Genomic DNA, 20,242 nt, shown 5'->3' on the forward strand with positions numbered 1-20,242 from the left:
ATGTATAGATTAAGTGAATGGATCCTAGCACTGAACCCTGTGGGGCACCACAGGTTATGGACTCCTCCCATCTTTCCAATGATGAGGTATTGCTTTCAGTTAGAAAGGAAGGTACAGTACATCCAAACATATTACAGGGGCAGGGGACTGCCTACAAACAGATAGAATGAACAATGACAAGCATTTACAGTAAATTGATGTAAATCGCAATGCACTCTGGATGATTTTAGGCATAACTGTTAAATGATACCATCAATTCCAAATTAACTTTAGTTTAACAGTACATTACTGTAAATATTTGCTGTATTTCAAATGGTATTGTAATTCCACCTGACAGAATACAGTACCCTACTGTATTTTTGGAGCGCCAAAAACGTTTTGACCACTAGTGGGTGCATGATATTGTTGTTTCTGGCTCATTAACATGTTTTTAGGCATGCCTTGTAAGAGGCTACATTTGTTGTACCGTTAGTGAGAGTGATGTTCCGGTTGCCTGTAAGTTACCTTAAAACAACGATACCAAAGATTACGGTAAGAGTATATGTTAACGTAAAATGGCTACAGTAGCATTACTGGTACAATAAATCAGTTACAGTAACAGTATTGGATACCGTAAAATACTGTACAGTAACATACTTCATTAACGGTAACATACAGGCAACTGGCTGCCAGTAAGTTACCGTAAAGTGTCTGTAGAGTACACTATTGAGACTATCAGCAAATGAGCAGGCATCCGTGTGCTTTTTCCAGTAATATATTAATATAGAAGGCATTTAAACAGGGCATGGTCAATACCAAATCAGTTATGATAGTAAAGTGTTATAACTCTTTCACCATGTGAAACATGTGCACGAATTACAGGGGATCATGGCCACCGAATGAGATGCAGCAAAACTCAAACTTTCGTCAAACTTTAGTCTCTAACCATTCTCCTAGTTGTTAAAAATGCAATTGTGTACTGTTATGCTACAGTGTCAAATATGAAAATAAAAGCTTATTCAAAATTAAACGAACACCCCCACATCTCGGACATGGTTTAAACCAGTGACACAGTTGGTTTAGGTTCTTTCAATCGCATTCATCTCCTGTCTGCCTTTTTATCTCTGTCTTTTTCTCTCTCCCACTGGGCACAGACGTCAATTCAATGTCTATTCCACGTTGGTTCAACGTAATTTCATTGAAATGACGTGGAAACAATGTTGATTCAACCAGTGTGTGCCCAGTGGGTTGAGCTTTCGCTAGCGAACTTGCAACATTGTTTCAACTGGGCCCTCACAGTTTTCTGCATGGATGAGCTCCGGACAGACACAGCTGTACTTGAATCCCGTATTTCAGCCCCTTTTCAGGTGTCCCGACTTTTCTTTTGACAAAAAAAAGGTACATTTGTCAGCAAGACGCATCAAATGAATTCAGACTGTAGGTCTAATGGCAATCGTCGAATGTCATTACACGTTTTGGTGTTTTGTAACAGATGTCTCTTTCCCATCAAATGGCAGGTGCACAGTGCACTGTTTGGATGCTGGAATTATTTTGGAGTGGACGAATGTGCACAAGTAGCCTACTTTTTTAAGAGATTTGTTTGACAATCAGATGAGAACATCATGACTGCTTGTGTTAACACCACATTAAATTGTACTACATGTGTACCATTAAAATACATGTGTTTACTATTAGGCCCATAAAAAAAGTGCACGCCAAATAGGAAATCCCATCAACAAAAAAATTTACACCCCCGAATGTCACAGTATAATTCACACTCTGCCTGCATGTCCTATCTCTTATGTGAAATTAGTTAGCTGGGGAATCTTACTAACGACGCCATTGATCACCTGTGCTAAAGAAACGAATGACTGTTGCCATAGAAACACAGTGTGTGTTTTATCTTTCACATAAACTATTGAGTGTTGTGCTGTGGTGTTGGACTGTCTCTCTCAGGGCCTGTTTGGACATCTCCCCAGCCAAGTGTGAATAACAGGCTACAGGAGCTCTTTTTGTGTGTGTGTGTGTGTGTGTGTGTGCGTGCGTGCATGTGTGTGTCTGTCTGCATGCATGTGCACATGTGTGTGTACGGGAGCAGGAGCATTTTTGCGACATGTGCCATCGTGTTGAGGCCTATTTTCACACTGGTCTGGCTTAATTCAGATTAGTATTTAACAGTTAGTGAATATATCCATGTAGAGGGGGAATTTGACTGCGAGTTGCTTGGTCTTCTGTTGTCCCTCTGCATTCTTCCCACGTTTCTCCCATATTTAGCTCACCAAAGGATTACATTTAGTAACAAAGTTAAAACCACTGTCTTCCATGCTTTCCTTATGGACAGTCATGGTTTTGATTCATTGCCTTATGATGTATTGCTTTATTGCCCCCCTACCTTACACCATTTAGTCTCAACTGGTTACAATTAGCCTTAAATAGCATTGTTACTTAGTGCCCAAGCTGCTGCTCCTTAGAAGTGTATGGAGGGGGGGAGTACACTGGTAATGATCAGAGATGATGACCAACCCAAACTAATCACTTAACTATTTGCTGAGTATACAGTACCTCTAGACTGGAAGTTAAATAGGCACTTATAGTATCAATGAGGTAGATTGGAAAGCTTCATCCCTCACATCCAAGCCTGTGATATACTGAGATGGTCACTGCACTTCTAATTGAATAATTCACATAATTCATATCTATAGTCTAGTTTTTTTTCTATATTCTGAATAAACCATTTAACCAAATTGTCATTGATATACTGTTTCATATCTTCAGACTCGATAGCATGGGATTAAATGGGACCATTGTGCTGTCACCGGGACTGGCTTTGTGGCTTTACTGAACAGGTAGTCTCTCGTGACAGCCTTAAAGGGGAAATCCGCAGTTGAAACAATAACAAAGCTTCCACAATACAGAGTAGAGCCATGATGAGTGAATGAGTCAAGCCACTGCAAAAACGTGCTTCGCTACTCAACGTACAGTGTCACAAATAGGTTGGGATTGCTGTTCGAAAGATTTCAGAGTTAGTTTAATATTGTAAACCTAGACTCATAGCTCTATTCGATCAAGCCTACATTGCAATATTTATGTAGCATGTCAAATATAGTCTCGCGTGGCCATACTTCCAAATCTCGTCTCGTGGGTCGTTCCAAGAATAGAGTACATTTTGCATCCCTTTGATTTGAAAAAGTAAGTATTGTGCACCAATATTGAATTGTACCCTTTTAATATAGACCACATGGAAAGTTCAATACATTTTGATATGAATAAAAACTTGCTAAAGTGCAAAAAAAGATGGATTTTGACATGTCCCTCATCTTGTTTTTTCCGACATCTATTTTAAAATAGAAAACAAATATGAGTGCTTCTTATTGAAAAATTCAGATGGTTTCGTGCCTACTGAACAGGACCCAGAAGTATCTCGTTACCCATCACCTGCGATGGTTACATGCTCGAGGTAGAAGTTGCTCTCAACCACAGACATAGATGTCTGTTAGTGTGATCAACTGGGTGTGAAAACGGGGTCATTGGCACTCCACAAACTGTTTTAGCCTGCTGAGCTAAAGCCTTAGGAATAAGCTCAGGGAGCTAAAGTGAGTCTTCAGGTCTCAGACAAGGTTGCTAATGACCTTTTACACCAGAAAGTGGCTAGTTTGGATAACTTCAGTAATTGAAGACTCTTCCTTCTTCTTCCCCCAGACATGATGACTTGAAAGAGATGCTGGACAGCAACAAAGACTCCCTGAAGCTGGAAGCTATGAAGAGGATTGTGGCTGTGAGTACTGCTGTCTTCATCTCCACTGTCAGCCACCACCATCTTCAACAACAACAAAAACTCACTGGGTGAATCTCAGAAGTCATTCCTTGATTACTCAGGTGGAGGCGAGAAATCAAGCACATGAGGAATCTTTGGAAAATACTTTCAATATTCTCTCTCTCTCTCTCTCAAAATAACCAAACGGGAGTAAAAAGAGAAACAGACTCAATACTTTCTAAGAGGATTCACTGTCACCTTGACACCTTCTGTCCATCATAAAAAATTACTCAAAAAAATTACTTTCAAATCTGTCCCCATGTCCTAGGTAAAGTTTCAGATCTTACTCTTTGAGTAATTATGATTTCTGTAAACTCACTAGCCCACACTATTTTGGAAATCATAGATGGCATTTATCCTATATCCTTCTATATCTTATATCCTTCTGGTGGTTGATAAAGGGTCTTAGTCCTAGCTTCAACAACCATCAGTAGGCTTTAGTCTTCTAACTTGTGTGAGTTACCCTCCTGACTGTCCCAATTAGCACATACGTCAGTTGCACCCTTTGCATTTTCCAATCGACATCTATTATGAATACGGTAGCTTTTAAAATATTCATGACATTAATTATGTAATTGTAAAGGCAGAACAGTTTATTTTCTGGAGTACACTTTCTCTTTCCTCTTTCGCATAAATCATTTCCTCTGCTACTGTCAAAAATGTGCTTTCAATCGAAGAGGACATACTCCTGATAACAAGAATAGCCTGAGGTATTGAAGTTGAATATCTGCCGTTCCTAACACTGATCCCAGACGTCCCATAAAAGACGACAGCTGTAAGAGAAAGCGAGAGAATATTCATTATTGGTGTCAGTTTCTTACTACTGAAGCAGAGCAGCCGTGACTGCATAATTTATATCTGAGAATAGTTAGAGAGGTGGAGGGGAAAATGAAGCTAGGCCGAGTAAGTTTGTGGTCAAATATAAGTCTGTTCGACTGCGAATGTATTGCCGCCACCAGTACTGTTACACAAAGTATAAGGTTTCATGTTCAGCCTACTTTGACAAAAGGATAGAAGAATTGGTTAACATCTTTTAAAGCCATGCTGTCTTAAAAATTAACATTATCACTGTATGTCTAAAAAAAAAAAACACTGTGTTTATTTTATGAAAATAACTCCAAATACAGGTTTTATCATTTCGCTGAGCCTCCTTATATTTATTTTTATATACACAACCCTGCTTGGCGGATATAATCGTCTAGGCCAGGGGTGTCAAAAATACGACCCACGGGCCGGATCCGTCTGTAAGGGCGTCCCTTGATGTCAAGCAAAGAGGCACCGAGTTTAAAGGTAAGCCTTTAAATAATGCCACAGGTACACCTCCAATTGACTCAAATGATGTCAACTAGCCTATCAGAAGCTTCTAAAGCCATGACATCATTTTATGGAATTTCCCAAGCTGTTTAAAGGCACAGTCAACTTAGTGTATGTAAACTTCTGACCAACTGGAATTGTAATACAGTGAATTGAAATAATCTGTTCCACAGGAGGCTGCTGATTGGAAAACGGCTCATAATAATTGCCAGAACGGTGCAAATGGATCAACCACATGGAAACCGTGTATTTGATACCATTCCACTTATTCCGCTCCAGCCATTACCACTAGCCCAACCTCCCCAATTAAGGTGCCACCAACCTCCTGTGGCGGGTTCACAATTTTACCTTTTCTGAGATCTCTGCTAAGCAATGAGGAAAGGAGCTGACCTAATCCTAATTCCGGGGCCAACAATGGTAGCTAGCTATAACTAGTACACACAGATGTCCTTCGCCCCTGCCTGTTTGGCAGTGTTTTCCCGCAGCTCTGTTAACGACGGCAAGGGTAGGTGTTCGGCAGGTGGGAGCGAAGGACACTGTGTGCTAGCTTAGCCAGCTAGTCCTAAATAGGACTCCGGTACATGACATGTGGGGGCGACACCATGTGCTGGTTCGCTAACTAGTAAGCTAGCATACTGTGTCACAAGCACACAGTGTCGCCCCTGCCTGCTGTGTACCAGAGTAGTTAGCAGTAGGCATGGACAACATTGGTAGACAGTGTCCTTCGCCCCCACCTGTCGGGCACGGGTTTCTCCGGTACACAATCTGCTAGCTAACTAGCAAGCAAGCACATGGTGTCGCTAACTAGCAAACTAGTGTAACAGTGTTGCTTCCGTGCCTCTCCTCGCCCCAACCTGGGCTCGAACCAGGGACCCTCTGCACACATCAACAACTGACACCCTCGAAGCATTGTTACCTATCGCTCCACAAAAGCTGCGGGCCTTGCAGACCAAGGGAAACAACTACTTCAAAGTCTCAGAACGAGTGACGTCACCGATTGAAACGCTATTAGCGCGCATCCCGCTAACCATTTCACACCGGTTACACTAGCTAGTTAGCTAGCACATGGTGTCACTCCAGCCTCCCGCCTGCTGTACTAACTGGAGACGGGGCAACCGGTAGACAGTGTCCTCTTGACCCTGCCTGTCGGGCACTGTTTTCCTGCAGTTCTGTTAACGACGGTGAGGGCAGGCGTGAGTGAAGGACACTCAGATAATAGATTTATTTCCCTTTTGACCCACATTCAAAATGTCACACAAGTATGAAGATGTTGTGCTTGAGGGGGGACGTTAATGTAGGAACCAATGGGGTGCTCGAGGGGGGTTGTTCATGAAGGAACAAATGGGATGCTCGAGGGGGGTGGGGGTGCAGGAACGCCTCGAATTGCGGGCTGCAGTTTACACATTTGTCCGTCTTCCCTCTCTGACTGTAGGCTACTTCCCTCATTGCATGGTGTGATCAGATCATTACGGCAAAATATATCTAGTAAATTGAGAGGGAAAGACTAGTGAGTGTACAACATAACATCCGCTTCATGGGATGACACATATGGGCTATAAGGATTATTTATGAAACAAATGTATCATTTGATTATAAATTTCATCCACACCGAACATATCCTTGTAAATGAATTTCTGTTGCAGATATAATAGATAGCTTAGGTACTGATGCATGAATCTATTGAAATGTATTTCATGCTCACGTCCAAGTTTTCATAGATCAAATTTGCTATTATTACCCCAAATTGCCTTCCTCGAGCGAGCAAGAGAATGTAGGCAAATTTGATCAAATGGAAAAGTATTCTTAGCGATGACGTGCAGGAGCTTGCAGGGATTTACTAATTAGCATTTCTGAATCTGAGAGGAAATAGAGACGAATATATTGATAAGTCACCTTGTCCGAGAGAGATTTACATGGTTATCAAAACATCACGCCAGTGTAAGCCAACAAGAAACACAGCCCTTATTTTAAGTGTTTCTAAAATTCGCTATGGGAAAAATGAATGGTGGAAAAACCATGTCCCTGTTTGGCCGCTGGGGTTTATGGGTATTATGACACCTCCACTGTGGGGCTCTATTGCGCAATATATTCCAAAATTCAAACAAAATACATCAGCGACATAATTTACGAGATTAAGGTTGCGAGCACACTGTTTCTGATCAGATCGACAATTATCTTATAATGTATTTGTGTGGCTATGATGCCACCTTTAGAGCACGGGATTTTCTGCTTGGTTTCCAGAGCATTGAAACAGAGATAAATAGGCTACTGCCGAGGTCTGGTGATGCTTCTGACAATATAGTAGGCTAAAAGGCGTGTTGTGTTGTGCTAAATTCTGATGTAGGCTATTTTGAAAACTGCCGGTGTGTTGTGTTTTATGAGCAGCCGCCTCATGCGTGTGTTGTTGCATAAACTGGTGGCTTTTTCCTCTTTGATGGGCAGAGATCTCAGAAAAGGTCAAATTGTGAACCCGCGACCCAAATGTATCATATAAAATGTATATGCCATATCTCACAATCGATTGGACTTTCCCAATTTAGTATTTTTGTTGTGACAGAACGTTTATATTTTTCGTAGAGTTGCGTTTGGCGAAGATATATCTAGTAGTGCAGTGAGTGGCGGGCTGTATTAACCCTGTGACGACCTGGTCTCAGAACATTTCGTATTATTCTGTACGTAATTCCGAGAAAGTCCTTTGGTATGATATGTCACGTTTGGTATGGTTACGTAAGACAGATGATTACTTAAGTCAACAACGATAGGATGGTGGTTGGTCGGTGTGGGTAAACGTCTAGCAAACCAAACGTTCCGAGTTCGAATTTCATAACGGGATAACTGTTGCATTTTAGGTAATTAGCACCTTTTCAACCACTTACTACTTTTTAGTTACTTTGCATTAACCCTCAAATCTCATCACAGACAACTTTAGCATTTTAGCTAATTACCAACTTTTCAACTACTTAGCATGTTAAGTAACCCTTCCCCTAACCATAACCTTAGCGCTTCACCTAACCTTAACCCTTTTAGCTAACCTTAACCCTTTAACCTAACTCCCAAACTTAACCCCTAGCCTAGCTAATGTTAGCCACCTTGCACCTAGCTAGAATTTGCCGTTATCCCCCTTCAACTCAAGAGCCGATGGTGACAATCTTGGAACAGTGTAATGTTTCAAGCAGGATGTGGCTGTTTATGATGATGTCATATTGCTGGGTTTACCTTTAAAGCTGGAATCACTAATTGCTGAAACTGCCACATCAGTTTGGGATATTACAACAACAAAGTTACTGCAAACAACAAACACTGCTTTTTTCTCTCGAACGTCATTGCATACGCAATAGAACAGCAGAAAATGTACTGCAGTGGAGGCTGGTGGGAGAAGCTATAGGAGGACGGGCTCATTGTAATGTCTAGAACTGAATACATTTGACCATATCAAACACATGAAATCATGTGTTTGACTCCATTCCACATGGACATAATATATTTTAAAGCCCACACTGTCCTTTGAGATTCAGGCTACTGTCTGCTGCTATGCATTTGAGTGTTCATAGTTTCTCACTAATCCAATAACATACGGCTAAATTGATGGTTTTGACAATGCAGTCCAGTGTGCGACCGTTCTGTACTGGGTTTGTGATCCCCAGATGATCGCCAGAGGGAAGAATGCCTCAGACCTCTTCCCAGCAGTGGTGAAGAATGTGGCCTGCAAGAACATCGAGGTAAGTCTTGGAGCCAGCCAGCCATCCCACATATACAGTAGCATGCAGTTGAGGTCACATTTATTTTTCAGGGGGGTATTGGCTGGCCCGAGTGTTACATTTTAGATCTTTGAGCCGTGCATAGGCCTATATATCAAACTGTTAAATTGCCCGTTATTTTCATTTTGTAAACTATCTCAAGCAAAACAATGAAGCTAACAATATAGAGGCAGAAGAGTAGTTGAAGGCTTGGCAATGTTTAGGTTGTCTTGCATCCAGACTGAATATTGCTCTGTTTCATGTGAAACAAAGTGTGGATGCGAGACAAATATTAAGGTGATGGTTTTGCTTAAAGACTTGCCTATGAATGCCAGTGAATGGCAATGAATGGAAGCATTGTAGATTGGTAATTGGCAGGTTTTGGGTAATATATCCAAAGGTGTGTTGTACCGTCATGTCTCAAGTTCCCCCCCCCCCCCCCCTCCCCCCGACCTCTTCACTATCTCAGGTGAAGAAGCTGGTCTATGTGTACCTGGTGCGCTATGCTGAGGAGCAGCAGGATCTGGCTCTGCTCTCCATTTCAACCTTTCAGAGAGGCCTGAAGGTCAGTCACCTTGCCCATAACCACAGATCTAGCATTAGATATCCTACCTCTGATCCTAACCTTAACCATTGGAGGGAGACAAAGATATCTGACCCTAGACCTGTGGTCAGAGGCAACTTCTATGTACTCCTCTGGAGTAAAAGGGGTCCATTGAGTTGTGAACACGTGACATGATCCGATGGTGTTGTTATGACAAGACAAAGATAGTTCTATTATCAAAGTCGTAAGATCATTATTTTTTTCTTCAGACACATACACAGCAGGAGCAGGGGATTTCTCTCCAGCCATTTTACAATAACCATCTGTTTCACCTGCTCTCCTACTGAATCTGAGAGGAGATACTAGAGGAGGTTAATAAAAAATAGCTAGATCTCCTCTCTCTCCCCTTTCCATTTCCATTTCCTCTCTCTCACAGATTTAATAGCCAATCGAGAGTTAATTCTGAGATTAGAGTTCTCGTTTTTTTGTCACTCTGTCCTCGCTGCCACACGTAAGGATGCTGCTAGGTCCAAATAGGTCCAAAAGGTTGGAAGCTTGATACATGTAGCATATCAGTAGGTTTCTTCATGATCGAGGGTCATGGTGTTTTTGACACTTCACTGAATTCACACTGGACCTACAGAGCCTCCCAGCAGTCAAGAATAGCCATATGTATAATAAAGGAAGTAATTGAGTTATAAAGAAATGACTTGTCATTCAATGATCTCTTAAAATGTCTCTTAAATCTTTCTCTCTCTCTCTCTCTGTGTCTCTGACTCTTTCTGTCTCTTTCTAGGACCCTAACCAGTTGATCCGGGCCAGTGCTCTGCGTGTGCTCTCCAGCATCAGAGTAACCATTATTGTCCCTATCATGATGCTGGCCATCAAAGAGGCTGCCTCCGACATGTCCCCCTACGTGAGGAAGACGGCCGCTCACGCCATCCCCAAACTCTACAGGTATAACATGGGGGGGTGTCTGTACGAGAGAGAAAGAGATATAGGCAGAAAGAGAGAGATTGAATCCAGCTCCTTGTCTTCCTGACACATGTCTCTTGACTCCTCTCAGCTTGGACCCAGAGCAGAAGGACTGTCTGATTGAGGTCATTGAGAAGCTCCTGGCTGATAAAACCACAGTAGGTTAAATATTTCCCGTTAGCCAACTCTGTATGCCCTTTACAAGGGAAACTATGACTGAAAACTTAAGCTCAGGTAAACCCATATTCTGCTTTGGCCTATTGGTGGCATTACAGGCTTGCGTGAATGGTACCATATCAGGTTGTGTTAAGTGTGAAAATGATACTTATGTGCCAATTATCATGCCTCTGCCAAAGTCAACATATGGCCATTTTTTGAGCTTACGGTATCTACAGGACTTACAGAATTTCTCTCCCTCTGACTGTGCCTGCAGCTAGTGGCAGGTAGTGTTGTCATGGCCTTTGAGGAGGTGTGTCCTGAGCGCATAGACCTGATCCATAAGAACTACCGTAAGCTGTGTAACCTGCTGATCGACGTGGAGGAGTGGGGTCAGGTGGTCATCATCAACATGCTCACTCGCTATGCCCGGACGCAGTTCCTCAACCCCAACATGAACGTGAGTACAGCAGGTCCCCACATACTGTGTCTTCGTGGTTGTCTGTTTGTTTGTGTGTGGGTGTACAGTTTGTGTGTGGGTGCGCGCGCGCATATGTGTGTCTGTGTTACTTCACTCATCCCTCCCTTTCTCTATAGGAATCCCTGTTGGAGGAGGGGGGTGGAGAGAAGGCCTTCTATGGCTCTGATAATGATGATGACACCGATGATGAGGAAGACAAAGAGGAGAAGGAGAAGAAGAAGACTGAGGCGACTGCCATTGTCAAGAGGAAGCCTTACGTCATGGACCCAGACCACCGGCTACTGCTGAGGAATACCAAGCCCCTACTGCAGAGTCGAAACGCAGCAGTGAGTATCATACAACTATTACTACAGCTACGACTTCTACTACTACCAGTACTACTACCAGTACTACTACTACTACTACTACTACTACTACTACTATTCTAATGATTATTTCTCTCTTCTTCCTTCTTCCTTCTCTCTTATCTCTAGGTGGTGATGGCTGTGGCTCAGCTATATTTCCACCTGGCACCCAAAGCGGAGGTAGGCGTCATTGCCAAGGCTTTGGTGCGCCTCATGAGGAGTCACAGGTCAGTGTCACCTGTCTTTCCCATTGTCTTCCCAGAGATGGAGTCATTGTAGCCGACGTGTTGCCATGAACTATCTATACTCAGTACAGCGTCGTCATGCTATATGACGTGAGACGGTGCTCTCTTTCCATTAGAGAAACTTAACACCCTGTTCTAAATTTGTTAGAGAATTCTCTTATCTACTCCATTGTCATAACTTATATGGTTATATTAGTGTCATTAATTTACATATGTAGGGTTTTAATTTGACCAGTTCCTCACAGCAGCAAAATAATCCTGCAACAACAGGAAATGGGAATTATTATGTGGATAATAATTAATGGACATTTTTGTAGGGGTTTATCCATTTTTCATTAGAGCAAATCAAGTCTGACATTTTAGAGGAAATTACTAACTTTAGAAGCCTTTTTAAACCTTGCTCCACAACACCTACGCTACAAGTTTGTATTTCCTGCAGCGCAGGAAAATAGTCACACAACAGGGTGATCAAATTAAGATCCTACACCTGTAAGTCAGACTTTTTATATTGTTTGAATGTGTTTGAATATTATGAATATAACTCTAATCTAGAGTCCACATGAATGGGACCATAGACAAGAACAGGCACAAACAGTGAACAATGTCACAAAAAGCAAAGAAATTGCTCATCCTGGCTGTCTAGCACCTGCTCTTTAGTTTATTTATGGTGTTGTGGAGCTGCGTGCACAGTGATGAGGTCATCAGTCAGCAACGAGGAAATGTCACCATGAAATTGCTCAGAGAACCAGCTACATCCATCTGCCCAGGGATGACTTCAGTATTGTCACGTGTGACGTGACAGTAGCTACATCTCATTGTGTGTGTGTGTGTGTGTGTGTGTGTGTGTGTGTGTGTGTGTGTGTGTGTGTGTGTGTGTGTGTGTGTGTGTGTGTGTGTGTGTGTGTGTGTGTGTGTGTGTGTGTGTGTGTGTGTGTGTGTGTGTGTGTGTGAAGAGGCAGCTGCATGTAATTAATTATATTAATGTTCTCTCTCTCTCCCTGCCCACCCCCCTTTCTATCCCCATGTAGTGAAGTGCAATATGTCGTCCTTCAGAATGTGGCAACGATGTCCATCAAGAGAAGGGTGAGTCATAACTCCAACAATATCTCCAAAGGGTGCAAAAGGGGGCTGTATTGAATGGTAAAATGGATTCAAAATAGTTTAGGGGTTGATTATTTGGAACCGAGGAGGTACTGCATGGGGTCTGCAGCACGATCTGAAATGATACATGTTATTTGTCTCTGTGTTTCCCAGGGGATGTTTGAGCCCTATCTGAAGAGCTTCTACATCCGCTCCACAGACCCAACCCAGATTAAAGTCCTCAAGGTGACCAAACACTTCTCACAATGACATGTTGCAACACGTTGACCTTTCAGAACTTTAATTATGGTCCTGATTGTTTCGACAGCTGGAGGTTTTGACCAATCTGGCCAACGAGACAAACATATCTACCATCCTGAGAGAATTCCAGGTAAAATGGATCAGACTTCTGGTTGGCTTGACTGCCATTTGTGATCAGGAGGATTATTTGTTTTGCTTTCCTGTGTGTTTGGATACATGTGTCACTAGGGGTACATGGAGGTACAGTACAGGTCTGCCTACAGTGGGTTAACTTCATTCCATGTTTTCTCTCTGGCAGACGTACATTAAAAGCAATGATAAGGACTTTGTGGCAGCCACCATCCAGGCCATCGGCCGCTGTGCGACCAACATTGGGGAGGTGAGGGACACCTGTCTCAACGGCCTGGTGCAGCTGCTCTCCAACCGCGATGGTGAGTAGACGTCACACTCTCCCCGTTCAGACACGCGTGACATTTTTGCATTGCCATTGAGACTTCTTTTACACCAATCCATAGTTTGGCAATAGTCCAGATGCAAGTCTATTCATGCAACGCAGCCCTCAGGGCCACGCCGCACCACTAAGTCCATACAGAGCATGTACATAGTTGCCACCGTTAATGAACAGCGAGAGTATGCAAGATGTCAACGGTTAAAAAGGAAAAGAGCACAACAAAACAAAATGTGAAAAACAAATAGCTCAACGGTCTTAATAATTAGGCATTATCGCCATGATTTTATTTCTTCTCTTCTGTTCTTCTCACAGTAACTATTAACAGTTGAACAGGGGGATGTTAGTTTTTTCCACTTTGACCATGTAACAAAATCGGACCTTAACACTGTTATATACTCAATTCAACCAAATCTTTATGATTGTATTTTTCGTAGTCTCAGAGAAAAGGTCGGTCTCTCCATCACAAACATCTCATGTATCACATCTGTCCAATCATCGACCACGGCTGCCTCTTGTTGTGACCATTTTTTAGTCGGGGCTTTCTTACTTGCTACTAGAAGTATCCCATTCAAGTGTTTGTCTAAAGCATCACTGAGATCAAATGTAATGCACCCTAAATACAGGACCTCCCCTCTGAATGGGACATCAACACTAAATACGGCTTCCATGCATTTATGGACATCCTGCCAGTATGGAACAAGCTTAGGGCATTCCCAAATATGTGGTAATGGTTTACTTCAATAGGCCCTCATAATCTCCAACACTCCATTTCATTACCCTGACGTGTTAAAGAACTGCGTCATATTTTTCCATCCAAATTCCCCACAAGTCAAATAGCTTGTTGATTTCCATTGTAATTGGCATAGGGTTTCCCACTCATCCACAGAAATGACCATGTTACCCTCCCTTTCCCATTTCTCCTTTTATATACAGTATAGTGTATTTTCAGATTTGTACTTTAAGAAGTCGTTGTATAGTCTGGAGATAGTTTTGCTGCATGTTTCTGATTCATAAGCAGATATTACTATTTGAATATGGCATTTTCTATAGTCTCAGAGTCCTCCACCTTTATGATTTCATCAAATCGGTGACATATTTTGAGATATTAATGGAAATCTTGACGTTCTAATCCTTTTCACTCTCTTAATACTTGGAAGCTTTGAAGTGCCCCCTTGTGTACTAAAGTACAGTAGGCTGAGAGGCCTCTTGTTGCCCATCCTTTAAACTGGTTATCTCATATAGCTTTTCTCCTCCCACCATATCCATCTCTTTAATGTTGTTATTCTGTTTAATCCATTGACTCAGGGGTTCTATAAATAGGGCGAAGAGAAGGGGCGAGGCCAGGCATCCCTGTGTCAAACCCTGTTCTTATACAAACTGGTTTGAGAGGTCACCATTGATTTTAATTCTTGCTAATGGTCTATCATATAATGCCTGAAAGGCTTTAATAATGTCCTCACAGAATAGATATAGGCCCATCTGACAGAATCAAAAGCCTTCTCAGCATCCAGGCACATTGCAATGGCTTCTACCTTATTATTTTGGAAATGTATCATCATTTGTAATGTTTGTGTAATATTGTACTGAGTGTGTCTGTGGGATAAAGCCTGCCTGGTCTAAGTGAATGAGCTCTGGTAAGATATTTTCTATTTTTCTAGTTAGAATAGATGTGTATAGTTTAATGCATATTTAGGACCGAGATCCACGAGGAGGGGATTTCATCTTTCTGAAATGCCCAGTTACAGGCTGCAAGTAAACTTGGGATAATCTGTTCTCTAAATGATTTCTACCATTCAGAGGTGAAACCGTCCGTACCCAAGGATTTGTTTGCTTTTATACCAGTAATAGCTGTATTTAATTCCTCTGTGGTAATTTATGAGCTTAACATCTCATTCTGTTCTTCAATGATGGTGGGTACTGTAAGTTCAGTGAGTAAGAAAATGTGTCTATTTGTAAGTCATTGTCACGCCCTGACCTTAGTATTCTATGTTTTCTGTATTATTTTGGTCAGGTCAGGGTGTGACGAGGGTGGATATGATTGTTTTGTATTGTCTAGGGTTTTTGTATGTCTAGGTGTGTGTGTGTGTAGTCTAGGCATATGTAGGTCTATGGTGGCCTAGATTGGTTCCCAATCAGAGGCAGCTGTTTATCGTTGTCTCTGATTGGGGATCCTATTTAGGTTGCCATTTTCCAGTTTGGTTTGTGGGTTATTGTCTATGTGATGTTGCATGTCTGCACTCGTGTCATTTAGCGTTCGTTTTGTTATTTTGTATAGTTTGTTCAGTCTTCTTCGTTATTAAAAAGAAGATGTATTATCATCACGCTGCGCCTTGGTCTCCTAGTTATGACGAACGTGACAGTCATTGTCAAAGTGTGATTGGGAGTGCAGGTTTCTGTAAAATATTTCAAAGCTCTCTTGTATCCCTTCTACTTTATGTTGAATTATTTTGGTTAGGGGGTTCCTTATCTTGTAGACAGTTATATCTGCTTGTTGTACCCCATAAGGAAATTAAGCAACAATTTTCCCATAAGGACCTATAAGCTCCGCCCATTATATTTTCCGCAAATTAGACATTTTAATTTTATTTTAAATTTTATTTATCTCTCTCTCTCATTACTCCACACATCATACATTTCAATAATTGGCCCTAATTGGCCCAAGGGGGGGGGGGGGGGGGGGCGCTGAATCATTTGTGGGAGACTGTTGCCCTGTTATTTTTTCAGTCTATAGGCTAATAGTTTCATAGACTTACTGCCTACTTCATAGTACCTCTGTTGTAGGAATATACTTTTTTTTTCTTGTGAGTACATTTTCTCCCATTTTATTCTTCATCTTTTTAATTTCTTGTTTCAGCTTGGGATCCAGAGGTTTATGCCCTTTTTAATTGTTTTAACTGAGATTGCAGTTTATTAAGTTTCTCTCTTCTAATGTTCTTTAAAAGAGATGTAGAGGGGATCATTTCCCCTCTCATTACAGCTTTGCATACATCCCAGAGCACAGACGGTGACACCTCACCGTTGTCATTCTGTTCCAGATAGGTTTAAATGTCCAGATTCATTTGTACCCTCATCTGTGGGTTATTCAAAATACTTGAGTTGATCTTGGTCTATTATTCAAACACATGGACATACACTGAGTATACCAAACATTACGAAAACCTTCCTAATATTGAGTTGCAACCCCCCCCCCCCATGGATACTGACCCATGTTGACTCCAATGCTTCCCACAGTTGTATCAAGTCCTTTGGGTGGTAGAACATTCTTGATACACACAGGAAAATGTTGAGCGTGGAAATACCAGCAGCATTGCAGATCTTGATGCAAACTCAAAGGCACAGTGCATTCGGAAAGTATTCAGACCCCTTCACTTTTTCCACATTTTGTTACGTTACAGCCTTATTCTAAAATGGATTTAAAAAAAATCCCCCTCATCATTCTACACACAATAGCCCATAATGACAAAGCAAAAACAGGTTTTTTGAATTTTTTTGCAAATGTATTAAAAATAAAAATGTAAATATCACATTTACGTAAGTATTCAGAACCTTTACTCAGTACTTTGTTGAAGCACCTTTGGCAGCGATTACAGCCTTCAGTCTTCTTGGGTAGGACGCTACAATTTGGCACATCTGTATTTGGGGAGTTTCTCCCATTCTTTTCTGCAAATCCTCTCAAGCTCTGTCAGGTTGGATGGGGAGCATCACTGCACAGCTATTTTCAGGTCTCTCAAGAGATGTTTGATCGGGTTCAAGTCCGGGCTCTGGCTGGGCCCCTCAAGGACATTCAGAGACTTGTCCCGAAGCTACTCATGCGTTGTCTTGGCTGTGTGCTTAGGGTCGTTGTCCTGTTGGAAGGGAACCTTCGCCATGGTCTGAGAATCGTTAAGGTGCCTTTTGGCGAACTCCAAATAAGCTGTCATGTGCCTTTTACTGAGGAGTGGCTTTCGTCTGGCCATTCTACCATAAAGGCCTGATTGGTGGAGTGCTGCAGAGATGGTTGTCCTTCTGGAAGGTTCTCCCATCTCCACAGAGAACCTCTGGAGCTCTGTCAGAGTTACCATCGGGTTCTTGGTCACCTCCCTGACCAAGGCCCTTCTCCCCCGATTGCTCAGTTTGGCCAGGCGCCCAGCTCTCGGAAGTCTTGGTGTTTCCAAACTTCTTCCATTTACAAATGATGGAGGCCACTGTGTTCTTGTCTTGAAGACATTTGTTGGTACCCTTCCCCAGATCTGTGTCTCGACTCAATTCTGTCTCTGAGCTCTATTTACAATTCCTTCGACCTCATGGCTTGGTTTTTGCTCTGACTTGCACGGTCAACTGTGGGACCTTATATAGACAGGTGTGTGTTTTTCCAAATCATGTCCAATCAATTAAATTTACCACCGGTGGACTCCAATCAAGTTGTAGAAACATCTAAATACTTATGTAAATAACATTAAAAATAATATTATATAAAAATAGTATTTTTTAATTAAAAATTTTCCTATATCATATTCCTCAATTATGTGCCTATCTTTACTAAAGGTAAAGATATAGTGAATCCTATTGTAAACTGAAGAAAAGGAGAAGAAAAGCAAGTACAGTCACGGCTGGTACTTTTTTTTTTAAAGTATTGATTTTCTTACAAATGGGTTTTGGCTGTGTTGGGGTCATTCCTGTAGAGTCAAGTTTTGGGTTTGAACGTACATTCATGTCGCCTTCACATATCAGGATTCCCTGTGCTTCAGCTGACAGCATATCAAACATTTCCTCTCAACGGCCCATGTGATATAACAAAAGTTCAATGAAGGTTGTGAAATAACAGCATGAACATGTGTCGGTTGCAGAGTTAGTAGTGGCCGAGTCGGTGGTGGTGATTAAGAAGCTGCTGCAGATGCAGCCCGAGCAGCACAGTGACATCATCAAGCACATGGCCAAACTCACCGACAACATCCAGGTATGTGTACCTAGGCCTCTGATCTTAACTTTGACCCCATAGTGTTACTACATGAGGTGCTCTTTTTCTTGTCATAATTATTATTTTTTTAAATCATATTTGTCCCCAAACCTTCACAACAGTCCTGCTTGGTTGTGCTGTCAGTTTGTTTTGAGTAAGCAACAAATAGGCACTTTTGTTGAAAAAAAGAATTGTATTGTATTATGATTGTATTTCAGGAATTGTAACATATGACCGAGAGCCAGAGCTAGCTCTTCCAGTTTCTCCACTTGACTCAGCCTGTTTGCAATGTTCATGCACTGTCTGCCTACACAGGTGCCCATGGCGCGGGCCAGTATCCTGTGGCTGATCGGGGAGTACTGTGAGCACGTTCCCAAGATCGCTCCGGATGTCCTGAGGAAGATGGCCAAGACCTTCACCAACGAGGAAGACATCGTCAAGCTGCAGATCATCAACCTGGCTGCCAAACTCTACCTGACCAACTCCAAACAGGTGATGCAGTTATAATGCATTTAGGACTTGTGATGAGCATGTATGACCCGGTTATAATGTGTTATAACCATCTCCTGGCTGACAAACTCTACCTGGCCAACTCCAAACAGGTGATGCAGTTATAATGCATTTAGGACTTGTGATGAGCATGTATGACCCCGTTATAATGTGTTATAACCATCTCCTGGCTGACAAACTCTACCTGACCAACTCCAAACAGGTGATGCAGTTATAATGCATTTAGGACTTGTGATGAGCATGTATGACCACGTTATAATGTGTTATAACCATCTCCTGGCTGACAAACTCTACCTGGCCAACTCCGAACAGGTGCCAGCATCTACACTGAATACAAATATGAACACAACATGTAAAATGTTGGTCCCATGTTTCATGAGCTGAAATGAAAGATCCCAAAAATGTTCCATACGTGTAAAAAGCTTAAATCTCTCAAATGTTGTCCACAAATTTGTTTACATCCCTGTTAGTGAGCATTTCTCTTTTGCCAAGATTATCCATCCACCTGACAGGTGTGGCATATCAAGAAGCTGATTAAACAGCATGATCATTACACAGGTGCACCTTGTGCTGGGGACAATAAAAGGCCACTCTAAAATGTGCAGTTTTGTCACACAACACAATACCACAGATGTCTCAAGTTTTGAGGGAGCGTGCAATTGGCATGCTGACTGCAGGAATGTTCAACAGACCTTTTTGTCAGAGAATTTAATGTTCATTTCTCTACCATAAGCTGCCTCCCACGTCGTTTAAGAGAATTTGGCAGGACGTCCAACCAGCCTCGCAACCGCAGACCACGTGTATGGTGTTGTGTGGGCAAGCGGTTTGCTGATGTCAACATTGAGTGCCCCATGATAGGGTTATAGTATGGGCCGGCATAAGCAACGGAAAACGAACACAATTGCATTTTATCGATGGCAATTTGAATGCACAGCGATATCTTGAGGCCCATTGTCGTGCCATTCAGCTGCCGCCATCACCTCATGTTTCAGCATATGAGAATAAGACAGGCACAGCACTAGGCTATATTTTCCCTTTGTCTTTATTCCCCTTCTATCCCATGGTTCTCTAGGGAACAGCTGGTACAGCAGCTTGTATTTGTAAAGTTTTTACCAAAACAGTGGGTTTAGTATGGCCACGTCCTTTAGCTGCTTTAGCTCCCCAGCTTCGCAGCAGTGTCTTGTATTAAACCCTTTCCCAAGATGGCAGAGAAGCAAATAATGTTGTTCTCATTTTACTGCACAAGCAGGCTTACTCCCTTTTTGGATAAAAACACTTCCATCTCACCATTAAAGCATATTTTCCATAGGTAGGGAGTGATTTAGACTTTCAGCATGATTCAATATGGTACAGCCAAGGCTCTTGTGCAGTCGTTACTATTTCTATGGTCCTTCCACCAATGATCCACTGGTATG

At 42.1% G+C, this 20,242-nt stretch overlaps 1 protein-coding gene across 1 annotated transcript in view; it reads left to right on the top strand.

Moving 5' to 3' along the window:
- Positions 1 to 20,242, top strand: part of LOC120066608 (AP-3 complex subunit beta-2) — a 99,036-nt gene that overhangs the window by 52,255 nt on the left and 26,539 nt on the right. The window contains exons 2-15 of the mRNA XM_039018032.1: positions 3,679 to 3,754; positions 8,752 to 8,826; positions 9,314 to 9,409; positions 10,185 to 10,345; positions 10,455 to 10,521; positions 10,797 to 10,979; positions 11,117 to 11,326; positions 11,474 to 11,571; positions 12,618 to 12,672; positions 12,844 to 12,915; positions 12,998 to 13,060; positions 13,229 to 13,361; positions 18,208 to 18,317; positions 18,633 to 18,809. Of these exons, the coding sequence (XP_038873960.1) occupies positions 3,679 to 3,754; positions 8,752 to 8,826; positions 9,314 to 9,409; positions 10,185 to 10,345; positions 10,455 to 10,521; positions 10,797 to 10,979; positions 11,117 to 11,326; positions 11,474 to 11,571; positions 12,618 to 12,672; positions 12,844 to 12,915; positions 12,998 to 13,060; positions 13,229 to 13,361; positions 18,208 to 18,317; positions 18,633 to 18,809 (1,576 nt within the window). The remainder of the gene's footprint in view (positions 1 to 3,678; positions 3,755 to 8,751; positions 8,827 to 9,313; positions 9,410 to 10,184; positions 10,346 to 10,454; positions 10,522 to 10,796; positions 10,980 to 11,116; positions 11,327 to 11,473; positions 11,572 to 12,617; positions 12,673 to 12,843; positions 12,916 to 12,997; positions 13,061 to 13,228; positions 13,362 to 18,207; positions 18,318 to 18,632; positions 18,810 to 20,242) is intronic.

Source organism: Salvelinus namaycush, chromosome 21 (assembly GCF_016432855.1).
Source record: "Salvelinus namaycush isolate Seneca chromosome 21, SaNama_1.0, whole genome shotgun sequence".
In the NCBI taxonomy this organism is placed as follows: Eukaryota; Metazoa; Chordata; class Actinopteri; order Salmoniformes; family Salmonidae; genus Salvelinus; species Salvelinus namaycush.